General features: G+C 43.8%; 1 protein-coding gene across 3 annotated transcripts in view; it reads left to right on the top strand.

The window, feature by feature from the left end:
- The window catches only part of FGD1 (FYVE, RhoGEF and PH domain containing 1), a 247,924-nt gene that overhangs the window by 208,089 nt on the left and 27,501 nt on the right, over window positions 1-12,334 (top strand). For all 3 annotated transcript variants that reach the window (XM_073600187.1, XM_073600189.1, XM_073600188.1), the window contains exon 8: window positions 10,481-10,619. In XM_073600187.1, the coding sequence (XP_073456288.1) occupies window positions 10,481-10,619 (139 nt within the window). The remainder of the gene's footprint in view (window positions 1-10,480; window positions 10,620-12,334) is intronic.

Below are 12,334 nucleotides of genomic sequence, written 5' to 3'. Positions count from 1 at the left end.
AATCCGATCAGTTAAATTCCAATCGTGTGTAGACGAATCTGACGCACAAAGTGCCACACATGCTCAGAATAAATTAAGAGACGAAAGCTATTGGCTACTGCCCCGTTTATAGTCCCGACGTACGTGTTTTACGTCACCGCGTTGAGAACGATTGGATTTTCCGACAACTTTGTGCGACCGTGTGTATGCAAGATAAGTTTGAGCCAACATCCGTCGGAAAAAATCCTAGGATTTTGTTGTCGGAATGTCCGAACAAAGTCCGACCGTGTGTGCGGGGCATTACTGTGAAGGTGCAACTGAGATAGACTTTTCCATCAGCTTCCTTGCACAAAAGAAAGTTAGGCTGCATGTGGGAAGGTGTGCCTGCTATAGCCACATGGGCAATAACAGTGCAGTAATAAGAGGAAATCTGCTGGGAATTGCAGAAAATTCCAGAAAAACACATTTAAGAGGTGCTGGGATATAAATGCTTTTTCCAGTTGTATGAATGCAAGTGTAGCGCAGACCCTAAGCCGATCTCACTGTTTGTCCCAGGTGCACACAATAACCAGGCAGAAGTTTATTTTTTTGGTTTATTGTTTGAAGAACTTGGATGGGGAAATGAGTGAACCTTCGGATTCTACAGAACTAGTGTAACTTTAAGCCCTGGTTCACATTGGAGCGATTTGGCATGCGATTTGACGTGTCAGCCAGACTCACACGATAGATGGATGCCTCCTTCCAGTATCAGTCAGATCCTGCACTGTTTGCCTCCCTGGCCAGATGCTCAGCGGACTTTACTGCAGCAGCTGTTGCTTCAGCAGTCGTCCCCCCCACACCCCCAGAGCTGGGACCACGATGAACCTCCTGCAGACTCCAACTAGATGACCTAGGAGGGCAGACAGTCCCTCCAGGCTGGGTCTCTCTCCACCAGGGCAAAGGACCCTGCTGTTCTAGGCCCCAGACTATTTATGTGCACCTCAGCCACCTACTAGTGACTGACTTGACCAGTGATTGGCTGAGGCTACATGAATGTTTAGCCCAGGCTTAGCCTCTGGACCAAAAACAACATTTACCTAAAGCTATTCGCAACCTAACTAGAAGGGTGCTACATAAGCAAAACGTCAAACAAGCTCACTGGCGAGTCACCCAGGCCTCCCTCAATAGATACCCAGAAGCAACTTAAAGGACAAACATACAAATGGGTGCCAGTTCTGCTGCTGATTAGATTAATAATTCCATTTCAAAAGGAGGTTTTGTCCCAAATTTAATAAAGGTTCATTTGGTTTTGGTTTCCCTTCAATATATATTCAAGCCTTATTCTATTCTTCTAAGCCCTGATAAAGGCAAAATATGCATAGCAAATAATTGCATCTGTCAAAGTGGAATTTGACCATCACAAACTGAAAACACAACTTAACCGCTTCAGCCCTGGAAGATTTGGCTGCTCAATGACCAGGCCATTTTTTGCGATTCGGCACTGCGTCGCTTTAACTGACAATTGCGCGGTCGTGCGACGTTGCACCCAAACAACATTGACGTTCTTTTTTTCCCCACAATTAGCGCTTTCTTTTGGTGGTATTCGATCATCTCTGCGGTTTTTATTTTTTGCACTATAAACATAAAAAGAGCGACAATTTTGAAAAAAAACGCAATTTTTTTCTCAGTTTAGGCCGATATGTATTCTTCTACATATTTTTGGTAAAAAAAATCGCAATAAGCGTATTTTGATTGGTTTGCGCAAAAGTTATTGCGTCTACAAAATAGGGGATAGATTTATAGCATTTTTATTATTCTTTCTTTACTAGTAATGGCAGCAATCTGCGATTTTTATCGGGACTGCGACATTATGGCGGACACATCGGACACTTTTGACACATTTTTGGGACCATTGGCATTTATACAGCGATCAGTGCTATAAAAATGCACTGATTACTGTAAAAATGTCACTGGCAGGGAAGGGGTTAACACTAGGGGGCGATCAAGGGGTTAAATGTGTTCCCTCATGTGTGTTCTAACTGAAGGGGGGGTGGGACTGACTAGGGGAGATGACAGATCGCTGTTCATACTTTGTATGAACAGACAATCTGTCTCTTCTCCCCTCAGAGAACCGGGATCTGTGTGTTTACACACACAGTTTCCGGTTCTCGCTGTGTCACGAGCGATCGCAGGAGCCCGGGGGGTCATCACGCCCGCCAGGCACTCGCATCAGCTTGGGGGGCGAGCAGTGGGCTCGCGTGCCCCTAGTCGCCACAGGACGAAGCGACGTAACATAACGTTGTTTCGCCCAGCCATGCCATTCTTCCGCAGTGCAACTGCGGCCGCTGGTCGGCAAGTGAATAAAGGAGAAGTACAGCCAAAGCTTGTTTGTCTATACTTCCCCTGTGGATCACAGTGCGTTCTGCACTCCTGGTCCAGACTCAGGAGAGATTGCGACCATATGGTAGGGATCCGCTCACATGCCTGGACTGGCGCAAGTCGCTGAGAGCCTGAGTTGGCCACTCCCGTCCTTTCCACAGTCCTGCGCTCCAGTGAGCGCTGGAGGGGCAGAGCAGAGAACGGTGACTGGCAGTCACCAGCTCTCTGCTTAGGGAGCTCTGAGAACCGAGTGATTGGCGGTGTTTGATGGCTCGGTTTCTCAGCCTTAGAGCTGGCGGGGGACAGTTGCAGCATTGGGTCGATCCTGCATCCACCTAGGTAAGTATGATTCTAAAATAAAAAGCATTCCCATACTTCTATTTTAATTCATTTTTAATGTTCACAGCCAACTCACCCATCCTCCGTGTTTTTTTTTTTTTTTTTACGAGAAATCATTTAGAAAAACACTCCCCTAGCATTTCTCGCCACAGCCAACCTGAGTAAAGGCAGATGATCCATGTAGCATTTACTTCCTGGAATCCATCTGCCCTTAGCTCAGGCATGCAGACAGGAGGGTGTGCTTAACTGAGAATGCCCCTCCTCCAAGTGAAAGGGAAAAAAATTCCCATGATGACTCATGGGGTGTATGACATGATTTTTTTCCTAGGTCAGAAACCAGGAAGCAACTGAAAAAATGTAAAAAAAAAAAAACAAAGTAAATATAATGTACCTTTCTATCTAATTACTAATGCTAGCAGCATAAAGATTATAAATAGTTCATGTTGATTGAGAGACTTTAGTTCCGCTTTACAAAGTGGAATATTCCTTTAATTCTAGCAATCAGAGCTTTGCCCCCATGGGGGTTAAAAATGGCTCAGACTCTAGGTAGTTGTTTTTTTTTTTTTCCTATTTATTTTTATGACCAATAATTACCAGATGCTGAGATTGGAGATGGAAAAGGAATTTCTGGCTCCGCAGTAAAGGAACTGAGTTTCTGAACTTCCTCTTAACCCATATAACTGAATCGCCCAGGGATAGATTTCCTTAGCAGACCAGTAATCAGTCAGCTCCATACTGTGCAACTGTCTGCAGGAATTTTACATGTTGATCAATTAAACATTACCTGTGTTTAGCTTAATTAGAGAGTGAGAGCTGTGTGCGCTGGTTTCAGGCACAGAGATAGGTGGGGCTGAATTCCAGCGAGCTCGTAAACCGCAGTAAGTGACACGGCATTGAAGTTTATCCTTCTGGATTATACAAAAACAAAATGTCAGTGTCACTAAGGGTGTGACGCCGTTTTCTCTTTCGTAGTTCATACGAAATATCTCACCTTTGCTGGCTATAAAGCAGGCAAGTCACATTTAAATGACACAGAGGGCCGCACTGAAAAGAAGTCTTTAAAGTCAACTTCTGTTTTGGCCACAGTTCCCCTTCGCTGCAGCCACATATACTCACCTGCACTTCGCTCCCTTGCTATTTGTCAATAGGTGCCATTAGAAAAACCTGATAAATCCAAGGTTAGGGGAGCATGTGACCCATGCCTAGGGACAGCAAGACTACTTAAAGCGGAGCTCCACTCAAAAGGAGAAGTTCCGCTTTAAGCATTCTCCCACCCCCCACCCCCCCTCCTATGCCACATTTGGTATGTCTTTTTTGGGGGTGGAGAGCGGGTACCTAGTTTTGACAGGTACTTGCTCCCACTTCCGCTGGGGCCGCCTAGGTGGCTCGAGCGGAAGTTCTCCTCTCACCCTCCCTCCCTGCAATCTTCTGGGACAGGTCCCAGAAGATTGCCCGACCATTAAGGAGGCACAGCGCGGCTCGCGCATGCGCAGTGCGCACCCGGCTTTGGAGCCGCAAGCTGTCACAGCCGAGTGCCCACACTTGTAATGCCGGTGTTTCGTCAGATTAGGCGACCCGTCGGAATTTGTAACGGAAGTGAGGGTTCGTCGCCACCATCTTGCAACACCCCCCCACTCCTCCACAGTAAGGATACAGAGAGAAGGCGGTAAGCGGACATCTTGTTGCACCCACCAGACTCTCGCATTTCACATTTATTTTTAACAGTAAACGGAGCTTATATGGTGAAATACAGTATTTAGAAATCCGACGGACTGTTTAGATGTTGAATTTTAAAAGCAGTGGCAAGCCAGTCGATCTCACAGGTTTGCTAATTTAACAGAACACTGCTGCTTTTATAATTCAACATGTAAACAGTCCGTCGGATTTCTAAATACTGTTTTTAATGTATTTAATACATATATATAAGGTATCATCACCAAGTGATGTGAAAGCTGTAGTACTTTACCAGAGAAAATGTGCATATGGCTTCAGGTTAACTGGAGGCCCTGCTGGGACTGAGCTTTAAAGATAAGGCTGTTACTGCAAGCTTTGAAGCTTAACAGTTCACACAAAGCAGAACTAATTATTCTCATGAAGTACGTGACCTAATGAAACGTGATGCTTAAAGCGTATCTAAAGCCTAAAAAACAAAATGCAGCTTACTAATCCTTGTGATGGCTGCATTAGTTTGTGTTTTTCACGATAAGAACATTTTCAGCAAGAACAGAAAATACATATTGATCTTGCCAGAAATGTATTTATTTCAGACATTTAAAAAAAACACCATCAATATGCACAGCGCTATACATACTGTACACAATACATTCACATCAGGCCCTGCCCTCAAAGAGCTTGCAATCTAAGGCCCCCATCTCACACACATACAAGGGCAAATTTTGACAGGAGCCAATTAACTTACTAGCATGTTTTACAGAGCGTGGGAGGAAACCAGAATATCCATTCAAGTACAGGGAAAACATGAAAACTCCATGGAAATAGTGTCCTGGCTGGGATTCAAACCAAGGACCCCAGTGCTGCAATGGGGAAGTGCTAACTACTAATCCACTTGTAATCAAGCACAGATAGACAGCAAAAATAATTTTCTTTTTTACTGCTACCTCCATCAGTCCACCATATAGTAGAGATGAATAAAGGCAGATATGTTTGAAGATCCTGTGGTGAAAAGATCTCTCAGTAGATACAGTGGAGAAATGAGTCTAACCACAAAGAGACAGGAAGCAGGTTATATGCAGGGTCACTCCGCGATAAGAAAGGAAAAGGTTGTGAAAAGTAAATTATGCAGCCAAGGGATGGTAAACTGCAATATACTACATATTTGTTTTGGGGTTTAGAATTATTTTCTTTTTTCTTTACAGTATACATTTAACAAAATACATTTACATTGTATTATGAATGTAAAAAATACATTTTTTTAAATTTCTTTTGTAACCTTTGGGGTTCGGAAAACTAGCCAGCCGCTTGTAAATATAAACAGTCTTTATTTCTTTTCCAAAAACCAGGCAAACAAAAACAGCTTTTCACAGCAAACCAAGAAAAACAGTCCATAACTCTGGTATACAGCAGATAACACAAAGGCTCACTGCCAGTATATGAGTCCCACACTGGGGTTTGGTTCCCGCGTGCTTCGGGATCCACTAAAAGGCTGCAGGAGCCCAGACTGTGTCTCTGTAGCCAGATAGTCCTCAGTCCTTTCACAACTGTGTCTTCTTCCACTTAAAGTTTATCTTTTTTTAAAAATATACATAAATGCACATCTTTTTGCAGGTAGGAAAAAATGTGCATTTATTATTTTTTTACTTGGAGCCTGAAAAGTGATCTACTAATCGCGGAAGCCACGCAGGACTTTTTCAGACTTGTCAGTGTGTCTGTGTGCTCGTACCTCGTACAGGCAGATACACACTGACAGGAAGAGAGAATGAACTACCAGAGTGCTCAACAGTGCCGTGGTAGTTCATTGAGAGCTAAAAGCCGAAAGCCAGGCTGCCGGTACGGTACTTGTAGTTTCCCGTTCACAGAACTCCGTGAATAAATGACGCAGCTGGGCGGGCGGCGCCCCACAGGGCAGTGTTTTTTTTTTTCTGACAAGTGACAGCAAATGGTGGGAAAGATCCCCCGCTTGCTGTCACTAGAGGCAGCGGCTGTAGGGGTGGGAACATGTTACATGTTCCACCCTAAAATTTTTCCCAAAGGTGAACTTCTCCTTTAAGGCCACCTGTTGTCTGTTTCCTGCCCTTTTTTCAGCCCTCTCTTGCGGGTGGGCTAACCCTTTAAGGACCACAATACCCATAGTTAGGGTTGGAGGCTCTTTCCCACTCAAAGTCTCTCCAAGTCTCCGAATTATATGGGACTTAACAGTCGTAGGAAAACTGCAGGTCATTTTTCCCCTTTTGCCAGATCACCCTGGAACCCCTCACCTTGCATGAGTGAGAATCCCTGAGTATTCCTAAACTGTACTCTTGTTGACCCCCTGAAAGGGACCACAACCCAAACAGTCTATATACCTGTGATCCAGGACCCATCCCTGGTGTTCTGTTCACACTTCAGTCAGGTAAGTATGATTTCTTAAAAAATATATATGAATGCAGCGCTAAACACAAATTCAAATATTAGCTACCACAATACATATTAGTGACATATGTGTGACAACCAATCCTTCAACGTGATGGAATAGCAACCATATTTGAGAAAAAGAGGGAGGGGTAAACTTCATAAGATAAAAATAGTATTCATAATCAAATAAATGTCCATCAATTTAAACAGCAAATTTTCTCCCGTGTCAGAAAGAGAGAGCGTGTATCGTAGGTGCAATTTAAAACACAGGAGTAGTCTTCATATATTAGGAATCCACAGGTAAAAATGGAAGGAGCAAATACGCTTACCAGAAAAGGTGAACACGTTCGCCATATGGCTAGGTGTCATTCAGTCTTGTGGATCCACCGATCCAGATAGGTGCTTGCGAAGAAGCGCGTGTGGCAGGTTCAAATGGTTCCTTTTGAAGCGACTGTGGACAGCCTGGGGGACTTCTGATGTTCAAGGTATAGATAAGATCACCTTCCCAGCAAATGGATGGCTGGAAAGTGTGGCTTTCACCAAGCCAATGTGGAGACATAAAAGGAAGGGAAAAGACTCCACATAGTGCATGAATCAATAAAAACGGGTTTATTATAAACCAAAGAGATGAACAGGTACAAGTATAAACGGCAGCTGCGATGGTTAAAAAAGTGATCGCAAATGGAATAAAACAGCGTGGTACCAGAGGACAGATGGCTATTTAGCGATCTGACATGTTTTGGACAAAGGGTCCTTCTACTGGGGCATACAGTTCACCTTGCTAAATGTTCACCTGCAGGCAGCAGAAGGCAAATCAACCTAGTCCTCCAATATTTTAGAAAGTTACTGTACTACTATGCTGTCAAGCCACTGTTGTCTACAGACCTTCACCGGGGGATATTAGATTAGAAGGACAAAGCTGAATGTGTCAGGGTAGGGACACTCCCTTCCCTTAATGCTAGGACATGGTGCCCTGGATTTCTAATTTGTAGGAGTAGTCGGCAAGTGCAGAGTGAGTTCCTGGATTTCTAATTACAAAGTTTGCTTTGAAAACAGTGTAACACAAAAACACTACGCATTAAAGGTAAATGCCAAACAAACAACTAAATACATAGATGATATAAATATATGGAAAATATATGGAAGCTGTTTTAGCTGCAAAAGGATATTTTATTTATTTATTTCAGGTACTTATATAGCGCTGTCCATTTACGCAGCGCTTTACATATACATTGTACAGTCACATCAGTCCCTACCCTCAAGGAGCTTACAATCTAAGGTCTATAACTCACATTCATACATACTAGGGACAATTTAGACAGGATCCGATTAACCTACCAGCATGTCTTTGGAGTGTGGGAGGAAACCGGAGTACCCGGGGGAAACCCACGCAGGCACAGGGAGAACATGCAAACTCCAGGCAGGTAGTGTCATGGTTGGGATTCGAACCAGCGACCCTTCTTACTGCAACCCACTACACCACTGTGCCGTCCCAATATAGTTTGTCCATCCAGTACTGAGATTTATACAACCCAGCCAGAATGGTGACATGACCATCACAGCCAGGCAGCAGAAGAGCTGCCAGCAAAGTCAGTAAACTGCAAGGGACCAGTGCTGTAGGTAAAAGTTATAGTTGTAGTAGCAACAATACTAACCATAAGAGCATGATATCACCTGTCCTATAAAGTTTTAGCTGAGGAGAAACTCTGGAATTTTTGATGGCATTAGATGTACAAGGTTAATTTCAATTTCTAATTGAATGAAAAATGATCTATTAATAGTGGATGGACAGAGGAAAGAGAGGTTCATACGGGCAGATCTGGGGGAGTGGGGTGCTAGGGTGGGCTGTGCCCCCCAGATTTTATTTGTGCCCCCCCCCAGGTCTCAAGAGTGTATCCACTGAACCAATGAGCCAGTCTGATGGGGACAGTTGAGGAGACACACTATTGGGGACAATCCATGTAAGGGAGCACTGTGATGGAGACACCTGATGTAAGAGGGCACTCTGATGGGGATTACCGATTATGTGTAAGGGGGACTCTGATGGGAAATCTGATGTAAGGGGGCACTCTATTGGGGACACCTGGTGTATAGGGGGCACTTTAATAGGGACCTTGATGTAAGCGGGCACTCTGATAGGGATCTTGATGTAAGCGGGCACTCTATTGGGGACACCTGGTGTAAAGGGGGCACTCTGATAGGGACCTTGACGTAAGGGGGCACTCTTTTGGGGACACCTGGTGTAAAGGGGGCACTCTGATAGGGACCTTGATGTAAGGGGGCACTCTTTTGGGGACACCTGGTGTAAAGGGGGCACTCTGATAGGGACCTTTATGTAAGCGGGCACTCTATTGGGGACACCTGGTGTAAAGGGGGCACTCTGATAGGGACTTTGATGTAAGCAGGCACTCTATTGGGGACACCTGGTGTAAAGGGGGCACTCTGATAGGGACCTTGATGTAAGGGGGCACTCTGATAGGGACCTCGATGTAAGGGGGCACTCTGATAGGGACCTCAATGTAAGGGGACACTCTGATAGGGACCTGATAGGGACCTTGATGTAAGGGGGCACTCAGATGGGAACCTGATGTAAAGGTGGACTCTGATAAGTACTAACGATATAAAGAGGGACTCTGATGGCGACTCCTGATGTAAATTGGGACATGATGCTGTGTGACAGACTTTCAGTGACTCACACACAATGACATTAAACCCCCTGACTTTTTTTTTACTGAACCCCCCCTTTCCCCTATTGAATTGGCTAGATCCAGCCCTGGCCATTCACCTTCTCTGTTCATAGAGTGCTTTTCATTCTTGGAAACTATAATACAACTTCCATGAATGGAGGAGGGGGTGAAAAGGGTGAGCATAGTCAACACTCTTGATACCTGCCTGTCACAGGTCGTTCGGCTCTGTTACCATCCACAATACTGGAGGATTACCGTTGCAGAGGTGGGGTGGTCTGAGGACTTTCAATTTTAAATAAAACAACAGCACAAGAGACACTTCGCAGTGATAGTAAGCAATGCCCCTTTGCTAAATTAAAATAATTGCCTAAACCTTCGCTTTAAAATCTTCCCTAATGGGGCCCTTTTCCTACCTCAGGCCTCATAGCAGCTGCGTGAGCTGCTAGAGCTATTGTGAAGTCACTGTTGTTAGCACATGTGCATGCAGCATTCTTGATTGGCTGCAAATGCTGTCTCTTCCTCTCCCCGTCTGAGTGCTGCAGTGCAGGGAAAGACAATACACTGATAGATACCATAAGACACAGAGTGCATAACTGCCTTCATTGTTCTTTTGTTTTTGTTTTTTTATCTCTGCCTGTAGTTCAATTTTAAGTGTTTATTTGTAAAATAAAAATTGTATAAAGATAATAAAAAAAGCGATGCTCTGTTTATAAACATAAAAGAATGCAAGTAACATTGATCAAGGCCAATATTGTTACAAACAAGAAAAAATACATTTACAACAACCTAATGATCAGCTAATTAAGTCATACTGGCAACTGAAATAAGTGATTTTGTTGGGCGGAAAGGGGCATAGATTCAAAACCTCACAGTGGGGCCCCTTTAGCGTTACCTCTGTATACAAATGTATCACTGGCCCTTTGTTTTGTAATTTTATTGTAAAGCAGCTTGGCAGGACACATAATGATAGACATAGCTGTAGACAATGTTTAAAGTCCAGGTGTTTATACATTCCTTCCTCAGCAGATATTTTCATTGTGTTTCAGAAGGAGGAGGCCTGCGGTAACCTGACATTACAGCACCACATGCTGGAGCCTGTCCAGCGGATTCCTCGTTATGAGTTGCTTCTGAAGGATTATCTCCAGAAACTGCCAGAGGATTCCAGAGACCGCAGAGATGCAGAAAGTAGGTGATGCTGTCGGGGGAGAAGATGATGCAGCAATAATTTATTGTTCAGAATTATTGCATTACAAATCATGTAGGACAGGGCTTGGCGACTGTCTGAATCTCTTTCACATGACCAACCAACCAAAAAATTGTATTATCTTACAAAAAGGTCACCTTTTCCACATTTTCTATTTATAACTCACATGCAGTAGCTATTTTATTAGCTAGACCTGTTTAGTACAGTATACAGTATCTAAAGCGAAAACGTTTTTCATTTTGAATTGAATGGTGTAGATTTTCTCAACCTTATTGTCCCAGAGGAACCCTTGAAATGATTTTTAGGCCACTGGGAACCCTGCTGAAACCATTTTGTTAGTCGGGGGTGGGGAGGTCATTCATTAGGTGGCATTCGTGGCCAGTGGGATGAATGCCCTCGTTACACAGTTAAGAAGATCATTGGTGTTGTGCAGTCTGTGACTCTGCCAAGTGGCATTGGCCAAAAGCTATGTAGAAACCATCAAATTGGAGGTCAATCAGCCACATGAGCCCCAAGCAACCTTTGGAGGTAACCTGGTGTTCCATAGCACCCTAATTGAGAATGACTTCAATAAGGAATGGTTAAACCCCTGTCAGCATGACATTTATTGTAAAATATATCCCTTTATGCTATATTATTTGTCCCAGAAGGACCTTTTCGTCCCAGAGGAACCCCTGAAATAATTTTTAGGTCTCTTTGGACCTTGCTAAAAACAATTTGTTGGGGGTCATTCATTGGGTGGCATTCGTGGCCAGTGGGAAGAATGCCCTCCATACAGACAGCTAACAAGATCATTGGTGTTGTGCAGCTGACTCTGCCAAGTGGCATTGGCCCCAAAGCTATGTAGAAAACATCAAATTGGAGGTCAATCAGCCACATGAGCCCCTAGCAACCTTTGGAGGTAATCTGGTGTTCCATAGCACCCTGACTAAGAACGACTTGAATAAGGAATGGGCAAACCCCTGTCAGCATGACATTTATTGTAAAATATATCTCTTTATACTATATTATTTGTCCCAGAGGAACCCTTGAATTAATTTTCAGGTCTCTGGGAACCTTGCTAAAACCAATTTGTTGGGGGTCATCCATTGGGGGGCATCCGTGGCCAGTGGGAAGAATGCCCTCCATACAGACAGCTAAGAAGATCATTGGTGTTGTGCAGCTGACTCTGCCAAGTGGTATTGTAGCCACCCTATGTAGACACCATCAAATGTGAGGTTAATCCGCCACAGGAACCCATAGCAACCTTTGGAGGTACCCTAGTGTTCCATAGAACCCTGGCTGAAAAATGGCTGGAATAGGGAATGGTTAAACCTCATGTCAGTACTTTTTACAATTTTATTTTTCTATTCTCTAATATTAAGGGGGAAAAAAACGCTCCTGTTATTTTTTTTTTTTTTTGCGATCTGTGTCCCCCATGTCAAAATCTATCCAAAGTACGGGAATGCCCTTATAGAAAGTTGTCACCAGAAGATTAAAAGATTTCTCCTCAATAACTCATTTTCAGTCCCAGTGACAATGATGAAAAGGGGCGAATCTCCCTACCCAAGGCCACAGACGGCCATAAAAACCTGTCAAAGCTTTTAAATTTCCTCACCACTCTATCCAGAAAAAGATTTTTGGCATTGGATCTACAGTATTTCATTCCAGATATCCAAATACTGAATCATGTCACTGCAACTTAAAGTATGAGTTC

The sequence above is a fragment of the Aquarana catesbeiana genome, linkage group LG09 (genome assembly GCF_042186555.1).
Source record: "Aquarana catesbeiana isolate 2022-GZ linkage group LG09, ASM4218655v1, whole genome shotgun sequence".
In the NCBI taxonomy this organism is placed as follows: Eukaryota; Metazoa; Chordata; class Amphibia; order Anura; family Ranidae; genus Aquarana; species Aquarana catesbeiana.
Note: the sequence above shows the minus strand (reverse complement) of the source record. Positions and strands in the feature narration are given on the sequence as shown.